Here is a 22,359-nt window from a genome sequence, read left to right as displayed (position 1 = left end):
AAAAATTCTTGTGTTCCTAACGTCATACAATAGGGACATCTGACTTTCAAATTGTTTGCGGCATATCTTCTTTGTTATACAGGCCTCATATACACTCAAACAACTCTTTCTTCTGTGACTAGCATGATAGAGCATGCCAAATTTCATATTGGAATTTACTGCAGCTGAAATTCAGCTGTTTGCAGAGGTGGTGCAGAGTTTAAAATCTATTTTTTTGTTAATATTACTGTGCTCCTAAAACACTATTTGAACAACATGACAGGGAAAAAGCGAGGCCATGGTGGAAGTTAAATTAGGCTTGGTATTTAAGGTGTGCATGGGATATGTGGGGTCTAAGGGGTAACGTTTCTCCTTATGGAGAGTGACATACCAGCTGGCTTGTCAAGGTAAGGAGGCTTATTCGCCATGCAATGCTCCTCTGGGAATTTAAATATGCAAATTGCCTCTGCTGAAAAAAAGAGGACTTAACTCTATAGCGCCACCTATTGGAAGTAGCGATCCTACAAGTCACAATCAACCCTTTAACGAGTCGTGCAATATGACTTAGGATAAAAGCCAAATCAGTATCTCAATTCGCAGACATGGTGTTTCGGGCTGTTGGCCCTCGTCAGTGCGAAGCATGAGAACTGATTTGGCTAGGTGAGAGGCTCTGGACTGGGGTCTAAGGGGCAACGTGACAAGCCAGCTGGTATGTCACTCTCCATAAGGAAAAAGAAAAAAACACAAGGCGCCCCCAATGTGTCACACTGTATATGAATAAATACAGACTTTGTAGGGAATGTGCTCACCTATTGAAGTTGTGAAAATAGGTCACAACTCCCATACAGGTGTAACCGTAGCAGCAGGTCTCCACAAAAAATCCAAAAGGATGTTGAGGATAGTAGTCTTAGGCAAAATGAAGACCGCGCTCACGGGATATATTTTAGATAGTTTATTTGAGCCTACGCGTTTCAAGAGCGTTCTTGCTCTCTTACTCAGGGCATGTAGTACATAACACATTATGGGTATATTTATAGAAAGGAAGGGGAGGGGCGGCCAGGCCCTTGTATTATAATACATAAACTAGATTAAAAACATATATATATAGTAAAACGGAAGCAATACACATTACTATTAATAACCTAAAACAATAATTAATATAAAAACAAAAACAGAAAAAATTGAAAAAAAAACAAAAAAAAAACAAGGATCTAAGTATAAAAAGACTGGGATCTCAGGTAGCCCAACGAGTATTCGAACCAGGGACCCTTGTGTGATAATTCTATTATTTAGGCTATTCAAGTCATTGTGCCACAGGTTACTAATAGGTTCTTTTTTGATTTTTAATGTGAAATAAAAGAACCCAGAAATAATCCTATAAGAAAAAGGAGAACAAACAATCTTGCAAAAAGGATGTACACTGTAGTTAATTATACAATAAATAATGTTAAAATTTTTATACTATAATATGTACTAAAAACCCTCCGAGAAACCAGAGATAATTATTAGAATAAAATTCAGTTATTATAACCTCACTTCAGTTCAAGATTTTGTTAGGTCAAAGGATATCTGCTATTACATTTAGCCCTTCAGGTTCAAGGGAATTCAAAGTGTATATCCAAAAAACCTCTTTCCTATTAAGTGACTGTGTGCGATTAGAAACATGTGCAGGAACGTGATCAATGGGGTGAACTCGGAATAATAAAGGATTGCAATTGTGTGCGATACTAAAATGTTTGGAAAGACCATGTTTAAGAAAACCTATTTTAATATTGTGTCGGTGGGAATTCATGCGGAGGTGGAGTGGTTGTGTAGTCCTACCAACATATATCTTTTTTTTTTTTTTTTTTTCAATTTTTTCTGTTTTTGTTTTTATATTAATTATTGTTTTAGGTTATTAATAGTAATGTGTATTGCTTCCGTTTTACTATATATATATGTTTTTAATCTAGTTTATGTATTATATTACGAGGGCCTGGCCGCCCCTCCCCTTCCTTTCTATAAATATACCCATAATGTGTTATGTACTACATGCCCTGAGGAAGAGAGCAAGAACGCTCTTGAAACGCGTAGGCTCAAATAAACTATCTAAAATATATCCCGTGAGCGCGGTCTTCATTTTGCCTAAGACTACTACTCTCCATAAGGAGAAACGTTACCCCTTAGACCCCACTCCAGAGCCTCTCACCTAGCCAAATCAGTTCTCATGCTTCGCACTGACGAGGGCCAACAGCCCGAAACACCATGTCTGCGAATTGAGATACTGATTTGGCTTTTATCCTAAGTCATTAACGACTCGTTAAAGGGTTGATTGTGACTTGTAGGATTGCTACTTCCAATAGGTGGCGCTATAGAGTTAAGTCTTCTTTTTTTCAGCAGAGGCAATTTGCATGGGATATGTGGTAATCTTTTTGAAAGCACTAGTGAACCAACAACATCACGTCCTATGCAAAGACAACTGACAACTTCTTTTCTGGACGGGCTTCTCCACCACCTTTCTTTGGCATGCTTTTTTGATGAGTCCCAGAAAGAGCATGTGATTGAGTGTATGGCAAGCACAACTTCAAGTGGCCTCTCCTCCTCTTCCTCCACCTCAACATCATACCCAGTACACTCCACAGAGATGGCGCCCAAATTACCCTTGCTTTCCCTCGCTTCCCAATTCTCCAACCGTACAGCTGACTAAACGGAACCACAGATGGGTGAGTCTAAAGAGCTGTTCACACATTTTATGTCATAGTAACATAATTACATAGTTATTAAGGTTGAAGGAAGACTTTAAGTCCATCTAGTTCACCCCATAGCCTAACCTAACATGCCCTAACATGTTGATTCAGAGGAAGGCAGAAAAAAACCTATGTGGCAAAGAGTAACTCCACCATGGGGAAAAAAATTCCTTCTCGACTCCACATACGGCAATCAGACTAGTTCCCTGGATCAACACCCTATCAAGGAATCTAGTGTATATACCCTGTAATATTATACTTTTCCAGAAAGGTATCCAGTCCCCTCTTAAATGTAAGTAATGAATCACTCATTACAACATCATACGGCAGAGAGTTCCATATTCTCACTGCTCTTACAGTAAAGAATCCGTGTCTGTAATAACAGACGCGGATTCTTTACTGTAAGAGCAGTGAGACTATGGAACTCTCTGCCGTATGATGTTGTAATGAGTGATTCATTAATTAAATTTAAGAGGGGACTGGATACCTTTCTGGAAAAGTATAATGTTACAGGGTATATACACTAGATTCCTTGATAAGGCGTTGATCCAGGGAACTAGTCTGATTGCCGTATGTGGAGTCGGGAAGGAATTTTTTTCCCCATGGTGGAGTTACTCTTTGCCACATGGGGTTTTTTTGCCTTCCCCTGGATCAACATGTTAGGGCATGTTAGGTTAGGCTATGGGTTGAACTAGATGGACTTACAGTCTTCCTTCAACCTTAATAACTATGTAACTATGTAACTATGTTATTATGCTTAAACCTTCTTTCCTCCAGACGTAGAGGATGCCCCCTTGTCCCTGTCACCGGTCTATGATTAAAAAGATCATCAGAAAGGTCTTTGTACTGTCCCCTCATATATTTATACATTAACATAAGATCACCCCTTAGCCTTCGTTTTTCCAAGTGTAATAACCTATCTTGGTATTGCAGACCCCCCAGTCCTCTAATAACCTTGGTTGCTCTTCTCTTCACCCGCTCCAGTTCAGCTATGTCTTTCTTATACACCGGAGACCAGAACTGTGCACAGTATTCTAAGTGTGGTCGCACTAGTGACTTGTATAGAGGTAAAATTATGTTCTCCTCATGAGCATCTATGCCTCTTTTAATGCATCCCATTATTTTATTTGCCTTTGTAGCAGCTGCCTGACACTGGCCACTAAATGTGAGTTTATCATCCACACAGGTCTTTTTCATTGACGGTTTTGCCCAGTGTTTTACAACTAAGCACATAGTTATACATCTTATTACTTCTGCCCAAGTGCATGACCTTACATTTATCCCCATTAAAGCTCATTTGCCTTTTATCAGCCCAAGCTTCTAGTTTACATAAATCATCCTGTAATATAAAATTGTCCTCCCCTGTATTGATTACCCTGCAGAGTTTAGTGTCATCTGCAAATATTGAAATTCTACTCTGAATGCCCCCTACAAGTTCATTAATAAATATGTTAAAAAGAAGAGGGCCCAATACTGACCCCAGTGTTACCCCACTGCTAACCGCGACCCAGTCCGAGTGTGCTCCATTAATAACCACCCTTTGTTTCCTATCCCTGAGCCAGCTCTTAACCCACTTACACATATTTTCCCCTATCCCCATTATTCTTATTTTATGTATCAACCTTTTGTGTTGCACCGTATCAAAAGCTTTTGAAAAGTCCATATATTCTACGTCCACTGGGTTCCCTTGATCCAGTCCGGAACTTACCTCTTCATAGAAACTGATCAGATTAGTTTGACAGGACGAGTCCCTGGTAAACCCATGTTAATATTGGATCATGAGGTTATTCCTCTTCAGATACTCCAGTATAGCATCCTTTAGAATGCCCTCCAGGATTTTACCCACAGTAGAGGTAAGACTTACTTGCCCATAATTTCCGAGTTCAGTTTTTGTCCCCTTTTTGAATATTAGCACCACATTTGCTATACACCAGTCCTGTGGTACAGACCCTTTTATTATGGAATTTTTAAAGAATAAAAATAACGATCTATTATTATTATTATTATTATTTATTATTATAGCGCCATTTATTCCATGGTGCTTTACATGTGAGGAGGGGTATATATAATAAAAACATGTACAATAACCTTAAACAATACAAGTCACAACTGGTACAGGAGGCGAGAGGACCCTGCCCATGGGGGCTCACAATCTACAAGGGATGGGTGAGGATGCAGTAGGTGAGGGTAAAGCTAATCATGCAGCGGTTTGGTCGATCGGTGGTTACTGCAGGTTGTAGGCTTGTCGGAAGAGGTGGGTCTTCAGGTTCATTTTAAAGGTTTTGATGGTAGACAAGAGTCTGATATGGTGTGGTAGAGAGTTCCAGAGTAGGGGTGATGTGCGAGAGAAATCTTGCATACGATTGTGGGAAGAGGAGATAAGAGGGGAGTAGAGAAGGAGATCTTGTGAGGATCGGAGGTTGCCTGCAAATAAGTAATGGGAGACGAGGTCACAGATGTATGGAGGAGACAGGTTGTGGATGGCTTTGTACGTCATGGTTAGGCTTTTGTACTGGAGTCTCTGGGCAATGGGGAGCCAGTGAAGGGATTGACAGAAGGGAGAGGCCGGAGAATAGCGGGGGGACAGGTGGATTAGTCGGGCAGCAGAGTTTAGAATAGATTGGAGGGGTGTGAGAGTGTTAGAGGGGAGGCCACAGAGCAGGAGATTGCAGTAGTAAAGGCGAAAGATGATGAGGGCATGGACTCGAGTTTTTGCAGATTCTTGGTTGAGGAATGTACAGATTCGTGAAATATTTTTGAGTTGAAGTCAGCAGGAAGTGGAAAGGGCTTGGATATGTGGTTTGAAGGAGAGATCAGTGTCAAGGATTACCCCGAGGCAGCGAGCTTGTGGGACTGGGGAGAGTGGGCAGCCGTTTATTGTAATGGATAGGTTCGTTGGGGGGCTCACGTGAGATGCGGGAAAGATGATAAATTCTGTTTTGTTCATATTAAGTTTCAGAAATCTAGTGGAGAAGATGGATGAAATAGTGGAAAGACATTGAGGGATTCTGGTTAGTAGGGAGGTGATTTCTGGTCCAGAGATGTACAGTACAGACCAAAAGTTTGGACACACCTTCTCTTTTAAATATTTTTCTGTATTTTCATGACTGTGAAAATTGTACATTCACACTGGAGGCATCAAAACTATGAATTAACACATGTGGAATTATATACTTAACAAAAACGTTATAATAGATAAATGTGGATAAAATCCGCGCTGCTGTGACAAATAATGGATCCAGATATAGTTATAAGGTGTCCGAACACCTTATAACTATATCTGGATCCATTATTTGTCACAGCAGCGCGGATTTTGTCCACATTTATCTATTATAACGTCTCTAAGAGGTCGCAGCGCCGACCTGTGGATCTGCAGCAGCTGACAAACTACACGCCTTTACTGTGTACCACCAGGTGAGCAGTTCTCTCATAATTGATTAGAAGCAATCCTGAGGATAAGACCCTATTTGCGCTTTTTTTGTCTCCTACTTTTCTATACTAATACTTAACAAAAAAGCGTGAAACAACTGAAAATATGTCTTATATTCTAGGTTCTTCAAAGTAGCCACCTTTTGCTTTGATGACTGCTTTGCACACTCTTGGCATTCTCTTGATGAGCTTCAAGAGGTAGTCACCAGGAATGGTTTTCACTTCACAGGTGTGCCCTGTTAGGTTTAATAAGTGGGATTTCATGCCTTATAAATGGGGTTGGGATCATCAGTTGTACTGTGCAGGAGTCTGGTGGATACACAGCTGATAGTCCTACTGTCATGTCAGACACTGTTCACACTAGGGCGTCTGACAGACAGCGGTAATTCCACTTACGTCCACTACACGTTCAGTGGCATCGGCTAGACTTTATCCAGCTTGCTCGGGGTTAATCTAGCTGGTAATTTGGTTGGAGGCTGGGTCACGCCCACGGCCTTTAAATAGTCGTGCTGGACTTTGGGCGTCGCCGATTATAGCTTGTGTCTTGTGCCTGGTGATCTCGGTCTGGCGGGGTGGTCTAGGAGAAGAAATATCATATCTGGTGGTGTATTATCCTTTGTCTTATTCCTCCTTCCTATATTTGTATTTGTTTTGCCCTGTGCACATTATTGTGTTTTCCTGTGTGTCTGCGGCTTGGTGCGTTTTTCAGTTTTCCCTGTCTGTGCTTTCTGTGGAGATTGGTGTGTGGTCTCTTCACTAGGTGGCGGGTGGTGGTTTCAGCATAGGGCTAAAACAGGAGACAGGGTCAGGCCTGGCGGCCCAGACATGCACACCTTTACTGTAACTTCTAGGAAAGGGACAGACAGGGTTTCCCTAGCCTGAGGGATATCGCAGGGGCCCAGGTAACCAGCCTTAGTCTACCCAGTACTCCCATGACATTATAAATGGTCCAAAAAGAAAAAAAAAAAAAAAAAAAGGTTTTTTTAATGTCATGGATCCCATGACTTCCATAACCCGCCAGTTGGAGGCGCTGTCCTTACAGGTCACAGAATTGAAGGGGGCAGTTCAGCAACAGGGTCTTGTGGTGTCTAATGTGCAAGTGGAAACTGCAGGTAGAGTTGCAGAGCCAAAAATCCCTTTACCTGAGAGGTTTGCTGGGGAACGCCGTAAATTTGTTGTTTTCCGTGAAGCTTGCAAATTATATTTTCGTATGCGCCCGCTTTCCTCAGGTAATGAGGCTCAGCGTGTGGGCTTGGTTTTGTCATTACTGAATGGAGATCCCCAATCATGGGCGTTTTCATTACCTTCTGGATCAGCTGTATTTAACTCAGTGGAGAGTTTTTCTTCTGCTCTTGGACTCATATATGATGATCCTGACAGATTGGCTCTAGCAGAATCTAAAATACGCGCTCTCCGCCAGGGGGAGCGATTGGCGGAGGATTACTGTTCTGAATTTCGTCGCTGGGCGGTGGACACACAATGAAATGACCCGGCGCTGCGGAGTCAGTTTGTACATCGGGTTTCGAGAAGGGTTAATCAAGCCCTTCTGATGTATGAGACTCCTGCTTCTCTAGAGTCTGCCATGAGTCTTGTTGTCCGCATTGATCGCCGTTTGCGTCAGGGGGCGCTAGAGACGCCGCCTATGGGAGAGGTCGTAAGTGCACGTGAGGTTGCTGTAGGTGAGCCCACGGAGCCTATGCAAATCGCAGGGGTGTCACGTCAGCAAGCCCCCTCGCTCAGGAAGCAGGGAGCCTGTTTTTGCTGTTGTAAAAAGAGGCATTATGTAAATGCTTGTCCTCTTTTTTCTAAGAAAAGCGCAACGGCAGAAAACTAATAAGCTCAGAGGGTGTGGAGGAGGCCAATCTGAGCTTATGCGTATCCTCCATGGTGGTCTCTCAATGTATGCTCCCTGCCAGAGTTATGGTCGCTGGCAGAGAGCTGACAATCACGGTTTTTGTGGATAGTGGTTCGGCCACTAATCTCATTGATGAGGAATTTGCGCGCACGGCCGGGTTCACGGTCGAAAAATTGCCTCATCCTACCGGGTGGTCACCATCAATGCTACCCTTCTCCCACAGGGGGAGATTACTGAGTTTGTGGCTGAGGTGAAACTCCACATTGGGGTCCTACATTCTGAGCAGGTTACATGTAGGGTGCTCAGTAATCTTCCTGCACAAATGGTTCTGGGTTTTCCATGGTTATCTATGCACAACCCGGTTATTGACTGGAAAACTAAGGACATAATTCAGTGGAGCGGATTTTGCCAGGAGAATTGCCTGGCCACATGTGTGTCCGCTGTGACTCCAAGCATTCCTGAGTCACTTATGGATTTTGTGGATGTGTTTTCAGAGAAGGGTTGCTCAGAATTGCCACCACATCGCCCCTATGACTGTACTATTAGGTTTAAACCTGGGGCCAAATTGTCGAAAGCTAGGATGTTCAACATCTCTGGTCCTGAGAGGCAAGCGTTAAAAGACTACATTGCTGAGAGTCTGAGCAAAGGGCACATCAGGCCTTCGTCCTCGCCGGTGGCAACGGGGTTCTTCTTCATTAAAAAGAAAGATGGCGGACTACGCCCGTGTCTGGATTTCAGGGAGTTAAACCAGATCCATACCCTATGCCACTGATACCTGATTTGTACCAACCAGGTGGCTGGTGCTAAGTAGTTTTCCAAGCTTGACCTCAGGGGGGGGGTACAACCTCATAAGAGTCCATCAAGGTTACATAGTTACATAGTTATTAAGGTTGAAGGAAGACTGTAAGTCCATCTAGTTCAACCCATAGCCTAACCTAACATGCCCTAACATGTTGATCCAGGGGAAGGCAAAAAAACCCCATGTGGCAAAGAGTAACTCCACCATGGGGAAAAAAATTCCTTCCCGACTCCACATACGGCAATCAGACTAGTTCCCTGGATCGACGCCTTATCAAGGAATCTAGTGTATATACCCTGTAACATTATACTTTTCCAGAAAGGTATCCAGTCCCCTCTTAAATTTAATTAATGAATCACTCATTACAACATCATACGGCAGAGAGTTCCATAGTCTCACTGCTCTTACAGTAAAGAATCCGCGTCTGTTATTATGCTTAAACCTTTTTTCCTCCAGACGTAGAGGATGCCCCCTTGTCCCTGTCTCAGGTCTATGATTAAAAAGATCATCAGAAAGGTCTTTGTACTGTCCCCTCATATATTTATACATTAAAATAAGATCACCCCTTGGTCTTCGTTTTTCCAAACTAAATAGCCCCAAGTGTAATAACCTATCTTGGTATTGCAGACCCCCCAGTCCTCTAATAACCTTGGTCGCTCTTCTCTGCACCCGCTCCAGTTCAGCTATGTCTTTCTTATACACCGGAGACCAGAACTGTGCACAGTATTCTAAGTGTGGTCGAACTAGTGACTTGTATAGAGGTAAAATTATGTTCTCCTCATGAGCATCTATGCCTCTTTTAACCCCTTCCCGACATGTGACGGAATAGTACGTCACATGTCGGGACCCCCGCTTTGATGTGCGCTCCGGCGGTGAGCGCACATCAAAGTCGCGACATGTCAGCTGTTTTTTACAGCTGACATGTGCGCGCAATAGCGGCGGGTGAAATCGCGATCACCCGCCGCTATTAACTAGTTAAATGCCGCTGTCAAACTCAGACAGCGGCATTTAACTACCGCATCCGGCCGTGCGGCCGGATATGAGCGCATCGCCGACCCCCGTCACATGATCGGAGGTCGGCGATGCTTGTACATTGTAACCATAGAGGTCCTGGAGACCTCTATGGTTACTGATCCTCGGTGGCTGTGAGCGCCCCCCTGTGGTCGGCGCTCACAGCACACCTGCATTTTAGCTACATAACAGCGATCTGATGATCGCTGTTATGTAGCAGAGCCGATCGGGCTGTGCCTGCTTCTAGCCTCCCATGGAGGCTATAGAAGCATGGTAAAAGTTAAAAAAAAAAGTAAAAAAAAATGTGAAAAAAATAAAAAAAATATAAAAGTTTAAATCACCCCCCTTTCGCCCCAATCAAAATAAATCAATAAAAAAAACCCCAACCTACACATATTTGGTATCGCCGCGTTCAGAATCGCCCGATCTATCAATAAAAAAAAAGCATTAACCTGATCGCTAAACGGCGTAATGAAAAAAAAAATCGAAACGCCAGATTTACGTTTTTTTGGTCGCCACGACATTGCATTAAAATGCAATAACGGGCGATCAAAAGAACGTATCTGCACCAAAATGCTATCATTAAAAATGCCAGCTCGGCACGCAAAAAATAAGCCCTCACCCGACCCCAGATTACGAAAAATGGAGACGCTACGGGTATCGGAAAATGGCGCAATTTTATTTATTTATTTTTTTGCAAAGTTTGGAATTTTTTTTCACCACTTAGGTAAAAAAGAACCTAGTCATGTTAGGTGTCTATGAACTCGTACTGACCTGGAGAATCATAATGGCAGGTCAGTTTTAGCATTTAGTGAACCTAGCAAAATAGGCAAGCAAAAAACAAGTGTGGGATTGCACTTTTTTTTGCAATTTCACTGCACTTGGAATTTTTTTCCCGTTTTCTAGTACACGACATGGTAAAACCAATGATGTCGTTCAAAAGTACAACTCGTCCCGCAAAAAATAAGCCCTCACATGGCCAAATTGACAGAAAAATAAAAAAGTTATGGCTCTGGGAAGGAGGGGAGCGAAAAACGAAAACGGAAAAACGGAAAAAGCTCCGGGGGTGAAGGGGTTAATGCATCCCATTATTTTATTTGCCTTTGTAGCAGCTGCCTGACACTGGCCACTGAATATGAGTTTGTCATCCACCCATACACCCAGGTCTTTTTCATTGACGGTTTTGCCCAGAGTTTTAGAATTAAGCACATAGTTATACATCTTATTACTTCTACCCAAGTGCATGACCTTACATTTATCCCCATTAAAGCTCATTTGCCATTTATCAGCCCAAGCTTCTAGTTTACATAAATCATCCTGTAATATAAAATTGTCCTCCCCTGTATTGATTACCCTGCAGAGTTTAGTGTCATCTGCAAATATTGAAATTCTACTCTGAATGCCCCCTACAAGGTCATTAATAAATATGTTAAAAAGAAGAGGGCCCAATACTGACCCCTGTGGTACCCCACTGCTAACCGTGACCCAGTCCGAGTGTGCTCCATTAATAACCACCCTTTGTTTCCTATCCCTGAGCCAGCTCTCAACCCACTGACACATATTTTCCCCTATCCCCATTACTCTCATTTTATGTAACAACCTTTTGTGTGGCACCGTATCAAAAGCTCTGGAGAAGTCCATATATACTACGTCCACTGGGTTCCCTTGGTCCAGTCCGGAACTTACCTCTTCATAGAAGCTGATCAGATTAGTCTGACATGAACGGTCCCTAGTAAACCCGTGCTGATACTGGGTCATGAGGTTATTCCTCTTCAGATACTCCAGTATAGCATCCCTTAGAATGCCCTCCAGGATTTTACCCACAGTAGAGGTTAAGCTTACTGGCCTATAATTTCCGAGTTCAGTTTTTGTCCCCTTTTTGAATATTGGCACCACATTTGCTATACGCCAGTCCTGTGGTACAGACCCTGTTATTATGGAGTCTTTAAAGATTAAAAATAATGGTCTATCAATGACTGTACTTAGTTCCTGCAGTACTCGGGGGTGTATCCCATCCGGGCCCGGAGATTTGTCAATTTTAGTTATTTTTAGACGCCGCTGTACTTCCTGCTGGGTTAAGCAGGTGACATTTAATTGGGAATTTTTATCACTAGTCATTTTGTCTGCCATGGGATTTTCTTTTGTAAATACTGATGAAAAAAAGTCATTTAGCAGATTGGCTTTTTCCTCATCCTCATCCACCATTTCACCCAGACTATTTTTAAGGGGGCCAACACTGTCATTTTTTAGTTTCTTACTATTTATATAGTTAAAGAATATTTTGGGATTATTTTTACTCTCTCTGGCAATGAGTCTCTCTGTCTCAATCTTTGCTGCCTTGATTTGCTTTTTACAGAATTGATGTAATTTTCTGTATTTATTTAATGCCTCCTCACTACCTACTTCCTTTAATTCTCTAAATGCTTTCTTTTTGTCCCTTATTGCGCCCCTTACAGCTCTATTTAGCCATATTGGTTTCCTCCTATTTCTAGTATGTTTATTCCCATACGGTATATACTGTGCACAGGTCCTATCCAGGATGCTAATAAATGTCTCCCATTTTCTTTGTGTATTTTTATGTCTCAGGATATCGTCCCAGTTAATTGCACCAAGATCCTCTCTCATCCATTGGAAATTTGCCCTCCTGAAGTTTAGTGTCCTTGTCACCCCTCTACTACACATCTTACTAAAGGTTACATGAAAACTTATTATTTTGTGATCACTATTCCCCAAGTGACCCCCAACCCTTATATTTGATATGCGGTCTGGCCTGTTGGTTAATATTAGGTCTAGCAGTGCCCCCCTCCTTGTTGGGTCCTGAACCAGTTGTGAAAGGTAATTGTCTCTCATAGTTGTCAAAAACCGATTACCTTTGCTGGAACTGCAGGTTTCTGTTCCCCAATCTATTTCAGGGTAGTTGAAGTCCCCCATAATAATGACTTCTCCTTGAGTCGCAGCTTCATCTATTTGCTTTACGAGGATATTCTCCATTGCTTCCATTAGTTTTGGAGATTTATAACAAACCCCTATCAGTAATTTATTATTTTTTCCCCATCCCCTTATCTCCACCCACAGGGACTCTACATTTTCATTAAATTCACCTATATTATCACGCAGGATGGGTTTTAAGGAAGATTTTACATATAGACACACCCCTCCCCCTCGCTTATCTGTACGGTCATTTCTGAACAGGCTATAGCCCTGCAAGTTAACAGCCCAGTCATGGCTCTCATCCAGCCATGTCTCAGATATCCCCACCATGTCATAATTATGCTCCAACAACATTAGTTCTAATTCATACATTTTGTTGGCGAGGCTTCTGGCATTAGTATACATGCACTTGATGTTACTCTCTGTACCTCTATTCTTTCTTAAATTATTAACTGTTCTAACCCCACCCCCCATGCCACCGCCACCCCCAACTTCCTTATTTGTGCCCAGGTCTCTATCTGCACTATCTTCCCCACCTATAAAATGAATACCCTCCCCCCCATTCCCTAGTTTAAACACTCCTCCAACCTTCTAACCATTTTCTCCCCCAGCACAGCTGCCCCTTCCCCATTGAGGTGCAGCCCGTCCCTAGCGTAGAGCCTGTAGCCAACTGAGAAGTCGGCCCAGTTCTGCAGGAACCCAAACCCCTCCTTCCTACACCAATTCTTTAGCCACTTATTAACCTCCCTAATCTCCCGTTGCCTCTCTGGCGTGGCGCGTGGTACAGGCAGTATTTCGGAAAATACCACGTTGGAGGTCCTTGCTTTCAGCTTGCAGCCTAATTCCCTGAAATCATCTTTAAGGACCTTCCACCTACCTCTAACTTTGTCATTTGTGCCAATGTGCACCATGACCGCTGGGTCCTCACCAGCCCCTCCCAGTAATCTGTCCACCCGATCAGCGATGTGTCGGACTCGAGCGCCAGGTAGGCAGCACACCGTCCGACGATCCCTGTCTTTGTGACAGATTGCCCTATCTGTTCCCCTAATAATTGAGTCCCCCACTACCAGCACCTGTCTGGCCTGCCCTGCTCTCCTATTTCCCTCCTTACTGGAGCAGTCACTCCTCCGGCTTTCAGAGGACATGCCTGGCTGCAGCAGTGCTACCCCTGTACTGGCACCCCCCTCATCTGCCAACTTAGCAAACTTATTGGGGTGTGCCAGATCAGGACTATCCTCCCTGGCACTCTTCCCTCTACCCCGCCTTCTATCTGTCACCCAGCTAACTGCCACACTGTCCTGCAGCTCCATCCTACCATCCCCCTCCTCATCTATCCCATTGAGCGTCTGCTCTGTGAGCAGAAGACTCCTCTCCATATTGGCTATGGATCTCAGTGTTGCCAGCTGCACATTTAGATCCAGTATCTGGGTTTCCAAATGCACAATGTGCTCACATCTCGCACAGCAGTATGCACCCTCGACCGGCTGATCAAGGACTGCATACATGTGGCAAGATGTGCACTGGAGGCATTAACAATTGTGGAGCACATTTCCTAATGGGGATTGCACCACACAGAAACGTTAATTAAAAATAAATACAAAGTATTAATTAAAAAACAAAAAAAACAAAACAGAAGCAATTCCTCCCTTGGAAACTCCCTGATTCCAAAGTCACTGAGTCACAAGTCACACACTTACCGCCGTTCACACTTACGCTCAGGTCACACTCAGCTCGCTCACACTCGCTGTGCTGAAGATTTATAGATTTTTTTTTCTCTCTATCTCCCCTCAACAGCAATCCACCTTGCTGTTCAGATGCACTTCCAAAAAGGTAGTAAAAAAAAAATAGTTACCACCTGCTCAGAGCTAGTCGCATGTCGCTCCTTAATCACCAGACCATAACAGACCGCCCCTGGAAAGGAAGACCAAGGGTCACCTCTCCTTCTGAGGATAAGTTTATCAGAGTCAGCAGCCTTAGAAATCAAAGGTTAACAGCAGCTCAGATTAGAGACAAGGTCAATGCCACACAGAGTTCTAGCAGCAGACACATCTCTACAACAACTGTTAAGAGGAGACTTTGTGCAGCAGGCCTTCATGGTAAAATAGCTGCTAGGAAACCACTACTAAGGACAGGCAACAAGCAGAAGAGACTTGTTTGGGCTAAAGAACACAAGGAATGGACATTAGACCAGTGGAACTCTGTGCTTTGGTCTGATGAGTCCAAATTTGAGATATTTGGTTCCAACCACAGTGTCTTTGTGCGATGCAGAAAAGGTGAACGGATGGACTCTACATGCCTGGTTCCCACCGTGAAGCATAGAGGAGGACGTGTGATGGTGTGGGGGGCTTTGCTGGTGACACTGTTGGGCTTTTATTCAAAATTGAAGGCATACTGAACCAGCATGGCTACCACAGCATCTTGCAGCGGCATGCTATTCCATCCAGTTTGCGTTTAGTTGGACCATCATTTATTTTTCAACAGGACAATGACCCCAAACACACCTCCAGGCTGTGTAAGGGCTATTTGACCAAGAAGAAGAGTGATGGGGTGCTACGCCAGATGACCTGGCCTCCTCAGTCACCAAACCTGAACCCAATCGAGATGGTTTGGGGTGAGCTGGACCGCAGAGTGAAGGCAAAAGGGCCAACAAGTGCTAAGCTTTGCTGGAAACTCCTTCAAGATTGTTGGAAGACCATTCCCAGTGACTACCTCTTGAAGCTCATCAAGAGAATGCCAAGAGTGTGCAAAGCAGTCATCAAAGCAAAAGGTGGCTACTTTGAAGAACCTAGGATATAAGACATAATTTCAGTTGTTTCACACTTTTGTGTTAAGTATATAGTTCCACATGTGTTAATTCATAGTTTTGATGCCTTCAGTGTGAATGTACAATTTTCAAAGTCATGAAAATACAGAAAAATCTTTAAATGAGAAGGTGTGTCCAAACCTTTGGTCTGTACTGTAGATCTGTGTGTCATCAGCATAGAGGTGATACTGAAAGCCGTGAGATTCTATGAGCTGTCCCAGGCCAAAGGTGTAAATGGAGAAATGGAGAAGAGCAGGGGCCCTAGGACTGAACCTTGCAGGACTCCGACAGATAGATAGTCTATCAATGACTGTACTTAGTTCCTGCAGTACTCGGGAGTGGATCCCATCCGGGCCCAGAGATTTGTCAGTTTTAGTGATTTTTAGACGCCGCCGTACCTCCTGCTGGATTAATCAGGTGACACTTAAAGGAGAATTTTGTCATCACTGATCATATTGGCTGCCATGGCATTTTCTTGTGTAAATACTGATGAAAAAAAAGTCATTTAGCAGATTGGCTTTTCCTCATCCTCATCCACCATTTCACCCAGACTAATTTTAAGGGGGTTAATGAGGTAGCGGCGCTAGTGTAAATATGTGGAAACAGCTGCAGGTAATGTCCCGTACCACACCAGGGAATGAACAATTGCAAAGAACTAAAATTATGTATTTACCTGCGCTAAGGAATAAAGTGCATTAGACAAACGTTAGCGGTACTTGTTTACCTGTTTGATGGAAAGAATGCTCGAGTTGCTTTATTTTGATGTAAGTCAGGTCAAGGACTATGTAGGGGCTAGGATTGTGATGAGAAAAAAAAGGAGAAAGAAGTTTGTCTCAGACACTGATTTTTCGAATTGTGGCTAAATCCCTAATGTGCCCCTTGTCCCTTATGTATAAAATGTCGCAAAGCTAATTAAGCGATTAAAACAAGAATAAAAATAAAATATATGAATGTACAATCCTTTGATCAAGGAGTCCTTTAGCAGTTAGGGTACCGTCACACAGTGCAATTTTGATCGCTACGACGGCACGATTTGTGATGTTCCAGCGATGCATTTACGATATCGTTGTGTCTGACACGCTACTGCGATCCGGATCCCCGCTGAGAATCGTACGTCGTAGCAGATCGTTTGAAACTTTCTTTCGTCGTCTAGTGTCCCGCTGTGGCGGCATGATTGCATCGTGTGACACAGGTTGTATACGATGTGCGCACGGTAACCAACGGCTTCTACATCGCAAATACGTCATGAAATTATCGCTCCAGCGCTGTGTATTGCAACGTGTGACCGCAGTCTACGACGCTGGAGCGATAATCATACGACGCTGCAACGTCACGAATCGTGCCATCGTAGCGATCAAAATTGCACTGTGTAAAGGTACCCTTACTCTCTAGATATGCTGCCCAAAAAAACCCCGGTGCTTACTGAGCAAATAAGTTCGTTTGTATAGGGGATTCAATAGGTGGAATAATATTAGTTCAATACCTGTGATGTGTACCTTCGATGATGTTCGGGTCACATGATCGTCAGTCACGTGGTGCCCTGGGTGAAACTACGGATCGCAATGGGGGCCAGAAAACCAACGCGTTTCGGAATAGCTGCGGATTCCTTCGTCAGGGTTGCCCCCCCCTGCGTTATGTGACTTTATATACCTGCGGTTCGTCCGTCATAGGCTAATTGAATGCGAACAGCTCCACTTCATTGTTCAAGCCCCTAGGTTTCAATGTGTCCATCTCAAAAATGTATTTGGTTTCCTCAAGGGACATTTGTCTTATGAAGTCCCCATTTCGCCAATCACGTTGAACTACTTTGATGCATGTTGCCTTCATTCCCTGTGTCGATCCCTCATGATGAATTGAAAAATGTTTAGATAACGGATGTTCGTCATATTTATTACATATATTACAGAGTTGTTCATTAATCCTTTTACACAGGGTACGTTTAGTGCGTCCCACGTACTTTTTACCACATGGACACTCTATAACGTAGATCACCCCTTGTGTTGTACATGTTATAAAGTCTGTAATGGGGATTTGTGTACCGTTTCTTGATAACACATATTTTTGCTTGATTAATTTTAATGATTTACACATTTTACATTTTTGACATGGAAAGAAACCTGTAGTACTTGCTTAAAGGGTCCTTTGGTGTTACCTGGAGGATTGGGATTACGTACCGTAGGGGCGATAATCAAACCCAGATTACGCGCCCTCCTAAAGACAAAACTTGGACGTTCAGATAATATGTCCCTTATTGTTTTGTCTTCCTTTAAAAGGTCCCAATGTTTATTAACAATTTTTTTCAGTAATTGAATATTTGAATTGTACTGGGTAGTGATTGGAACTGAGATTTGGGCCTGCTGGTTAGAGGGGTATTGTTCATCCTTTTTATTATCACCTAAGAGTTTTTCTCTGCGAATTCCCTTTACATCATCTTTCGTCGCAGTCAGAGATTTTTTTGTCATAGCCTTTATTTATGAATTTATTAATAAGCACATCTGCCTCCCATTCATAATCTAAAGTGCTAGTGAAATTGTGATTTGACCTTACAAACTGGTTACGGGGGACATTGAGTAGCGACCTTGGTAGGTGGCAACTGTTCATAGAAAAAAAGTTATTTGAGTCAGTGGGCTTAATATATGTGCAAGTCTGTAGCTTTCCCTAATTAATTAATTGAGATGTTCAGATCCAAAAAATGCACATTCTCCTTACTGGTATTTGCAGAAAATTGTAAATAAAACTCAATTTTATTTATATCAATTAAGAACTGTTTCAAAGTATCTTCATCCCCCTCCCAAATAAAAAAAATGTCATCTATAAAACGGAGCCATAGGGCCAGACCCGCTTGCAGTACGCCTCCACAGTAGATGTAGAGGTCCTCCCATCTACCTACATAGAGATTTGGGTAGCTGGGAACTAATCTGGTCCCCATGGCCATACCCCACTGCTGGGTGTAGTAGTTCTTCCCATGTTTAAAAAAAATTATGAGTGAGAATAAAAGTGGCACATTCTTTAATAAAATTCACTTTTTTATTGATAGATTATGCGACATATTCAAGAAGTGTCCCATTGCTTCCGTCCCTTTATCATGTTGTATCACTGTGTGCAGTGATGCAATGCCCAACGTATCTAGGACATGGTGTTCTTGCCATTGTAGATTCCCCAATATCTGTAGAATATGCTTACTGTCTTTAAGGTAAGCTGGTAGAGAGGGAAATATTTTCTGTAAAAAACAATCCACATAATGGGATAAATTGGAGGTTAAATTTCCAATTCCTGAGATGATGGGACGACCGGGCGGGTTTTTGAGGTCATTTTGGTGAGCTGATAGAACACTGCCATTCTTGGATGTGGTGTATAGATGTATTCAAACTCTTATTTATTAATAAACCTACCATCCAAACTTTTGATTAATAATTTTCTTAAGTCATCCATGAATTTGGTTGAAGGATCACTAGACAATATCGCATATGTCCTTGTGTCACCCAAGAGGCGTTGTGCCTCTTTTTCACACTGAGATTGATCCAAGATCACAATGCCCCCCCCTTTATCCGCGGGACGGATGATGATATCTTCCCTTTGTTGTACTGCCCGGATGGCATCTCTTTCTCTCTTTGAGAGATTATATCTGGTTTGTGAACATTTTTTGTTGCTAACTTTTTTTATATCATGAATAACATTCCTTTGAATTGCTTCGAAGGACTCTGAATATTCATTTAATGGGTTGAATTTTGTCTTAGCCGGTAAATTTGTAAAGTCACTTGACTGTGTCTCATTCGATTCGGTTAATGACGTTGGGTTTTTTCTAAAAAGTGCTTTTTTATGGCCAGTTTTCGCATAAATTGTTTGATGCCTATAAACGCTTGGAATTTATTGAATTTAGCCGTTGGCGCGGATTTTAGTCTTTTTTGCAATAGGGTTACCTCATTGTCTTTCAGTGTGTATGTACTCAAGTTTAAAAAAATTTGATTTTCATTGTTTACTTCTTTGCAATTGTTCTTTTTTGGGGGTGAATTCCCCCCCCCCCCCCCACCTACAGCCCCTGTTGTGTTTTTTTGGGACCTAATGGAAAAAACAGATTTGTAATTTTACATCCACCTGAGGGTTGTTGATTTTTAGTGTTAGCCCCTATTTGTGACCTAACTACTGTACTGGTCTGTGGTTCTGGTGTATCCCTGTTTGATGGTGACGGTTCCATTACTGTATCTAGGACTTCAAAACGATTCTGGATTAAAGTTGGAGTAGTGACTTGATCGGTGTTGGCAGTTTCTACCGTGACAAAAACCTCTTGATGGTCTGATTAAACTAGTACATTACTGACATCAGGTGTCAGATGTATAGAGAAAGCTTCCTCAGATATATTAGTAGCGGAACTACTTCCATCTATTTGATCAATGGTCTCGAGTTCCTGTTCATTCCTATGTTGTCGGGATTCAAAAGCGGGTATAGCGTCACGCCCAAATTTGCGCTTCTTTTTTTCAATTATTTCTTTTTCTTTACTATTTACACGATTTGTAATACTATTTGAGAGATTTCTGATTTCAAGATGATTTTTATATGGATCAATTTCTTTAAATAATTTGGAAATTTCAAATCAGAAGAGCAGGAGCCCTAGGACTGAACCTTGCAGGACTCCGACAGATAGATAGTCTATCAATGACTGTACTTAATTCCTGCAGTACTCGGGGGTGTATCCCATCCGGGCCCGGAGATTTGTCTGTTTTAGTGATTTTTAGACGCCGCCGTACTTCCTGCTGGGTTAATCAGGTGACACTTAAAGGGGAATTTTGTCATCACTGATCATTTTGTCTGCCATGGCATTTTCTTGTGTAAATACTGATGAAAAACAGTCATTTAGCAGATTGGCTTTTTCCTCATCCTCATCCACCATTTCCCCCAGATTATTTTTAAGGGGGCCAACACTATCATTTTTTAGTTTCTTACTATTTATGCAGTTAAAGAATATTTTGGGATTATTTTTACTCTCTCTGGCAATGAGTCTCTCTGTCTCAATCTTTGCTGCCTTGATTTGCTTTTTACAGAATTTATTTAATTTTCTGTATTTATTTAATGCCTCCTCACTACCTACTTCCTTTAATTCTCTAAATGCTTTCTTTTTGTCACTTATTGTGCCCCTTACAGCTCTATTTAGCCATATTGGTTTCCTCCTATTTCTAGTATGTTTATTCCCATACGGTATATACTGTGCACAGGTCCTATCCAGGAGGCTAATAAACGTCTCCCATTTTCTTTGTGTATTTTTGTGTCTCAGGATATCGTCCCAGTTAATTGCACCAAGATCCTCTCTCATCCGTTGGAAATTTGCCCTCCTGAAGTTTAGTGTCCTTGCAACCCCTCTACTACACACCTTATTAAAGGATACACAAAAACTTATTATTTTGTGATCACTGTTCCCCAAGTGACCCCCAACCCTTATATTTGATATGCTGTCTGGCCTGTTGGTTAATATTATGTCTAGCAGTGCCCCCCTTCCTGTTGGGTCCTGAACCAGTTGTGAAAGGCAATTTTCTCTCATACCCTGTTTCCCCAAAAATAAGACACCGTCTTATATTAATTTTTGCTCCGAAAGTTGCACCATGTCTTATTTTTGGGGGAGGGGGGGTGTCTTATTTTCTCAAGAAAAAGAATTGACAAATTTTTTTTGAACAAAAAAATTAACATTTATTAACATACCAGCGTATGCTGAACAGTAGTCATCACAAAACAGTAGAATCAAATAAACTGTGAATCGTATCAGGAATTTCTTGTTACTACCATATAATTAGGGTATTTCCATGTACAACATGTAAAACAACGAACAATGGTTCATTTACTGATCTCAATATTTAATAACACAAAACCAGATTTATTCAGTGACAACCATGTCATCATCTTCTGGAACATCATCATAACAATCCAAACTCTGAAGTTCCTGTGGAATTTCTTGTGACTCCATTTCTTTCAGAATCATTGGCCCATATCTCTCATGTCTAGCAATAGCACTGTCCTTAAATGAGCACTTCTTGTCAAGGTAGCCTGCTCGTAGTGCATTTGCAATGCAAGTGTCAGTGATTTTCTCCCATGAATTCTTCACCCAAGTCACAATCTCTGGCAGTTTAGGTTTCACAAAGTCTCCACGTTGATTTCTTTCTAGTGTTGAGCATTCCGATACCACAAGTATCGGGTATCGGCCGATACTTGCGGTATCGGAATTCCGATACCGAGTTCCGATATTTTTGTGATATCGGAAATCGGAATCGGAAGTTCCCAGTGTATGGTTCCCAGGGTCTGTAGGAGAGGAGACTCTCCTTCAGGCCCTGGGATCCATATTCATGTAAAAAATAAAGAATTAAAAAAAAAAATATGGATATACTCACCCCTCCGGCGGCCCCTGGACCTTACCGCTGTTAACCGGCAGCCTCCGTTCCTAAGAATGAGGAGTTTAGGACCTGCGATGACGTCGCGGCTTGTGATTGGTCGTGTGAGCGGTCACATGAGCGGTCACGCGACCAATCACAAGCCGCGACGTCAGCCGCGACGTCATCTAAGGTCCTAAACTCCTCATTCTTAGGAACGGAGGCTGCCGGTTAACAGCGGTAAGGTCCAGGGGCCTCCGGACGGGTGAGTATATCCATATTTTTTATTTTAATTCTTTATTTTTTACATGAATATGGATCCCAGGGCCTGAAGGAGAGTTTCCTCTCCTTCAGACCCTGGGAACCATCCAGGATACCTTCCGATACTTGAGTCCCATTGACTTGTATTGGTATCGGGTATCGGTATCGGCGATATCCGATATTTTTCGGGTATCGGCCGATACTATCCGATA

The 22,359-nt window shown here is 42.5% G+C and overlaps 1 protein-coding gene across 1 annotated transcript in view; it reads left to right on the top strand.

Annotated features, from left to right (window-relative positions):
• The first annotated feature begins 2,662 nt into the window (after nt 1-2,662).
• LOC143783141 (cytochrome P450 2C20-like) overlaps nt 2,663-22,359 on the top strand; it is a 407,257-nt gene continuing 387,560 nt past the window's right edge. The window contains exon 1 of the mRNA XM_077271460.1: nt 2,663-2,681. Within this exon, the coding sequence (XP_077127575.1) occupies nt 2,678-2,681 (4 nt within the window). The 5' untranslated portion in view covers nt 2,663-2,677. The remainder of the gene's footprint in view (nt 2,682-22,359) is intronic.

This window comes from Ranitomeya variabilis, chromosome 6, assembly GCF_051348905.1.
Source record: "Ranitomeya variabilis isolate aRanVar5 chromosome 6, aRanVar5.hap1, whole genome shotgun sequence".
Taxonomy (NCBI): domain Eukaryota; kingdom Metazoa; phylum Chordata; class Amphibia; order Anura; family Dendrobatidae; genus Ranitomeya; species Ranitomeya variabilis.
The sequence above is the reverse complement of the archived record's forward strand: the minus strand, read 5'-3'. Positions and strand labels throughout refer to the sequence as shown.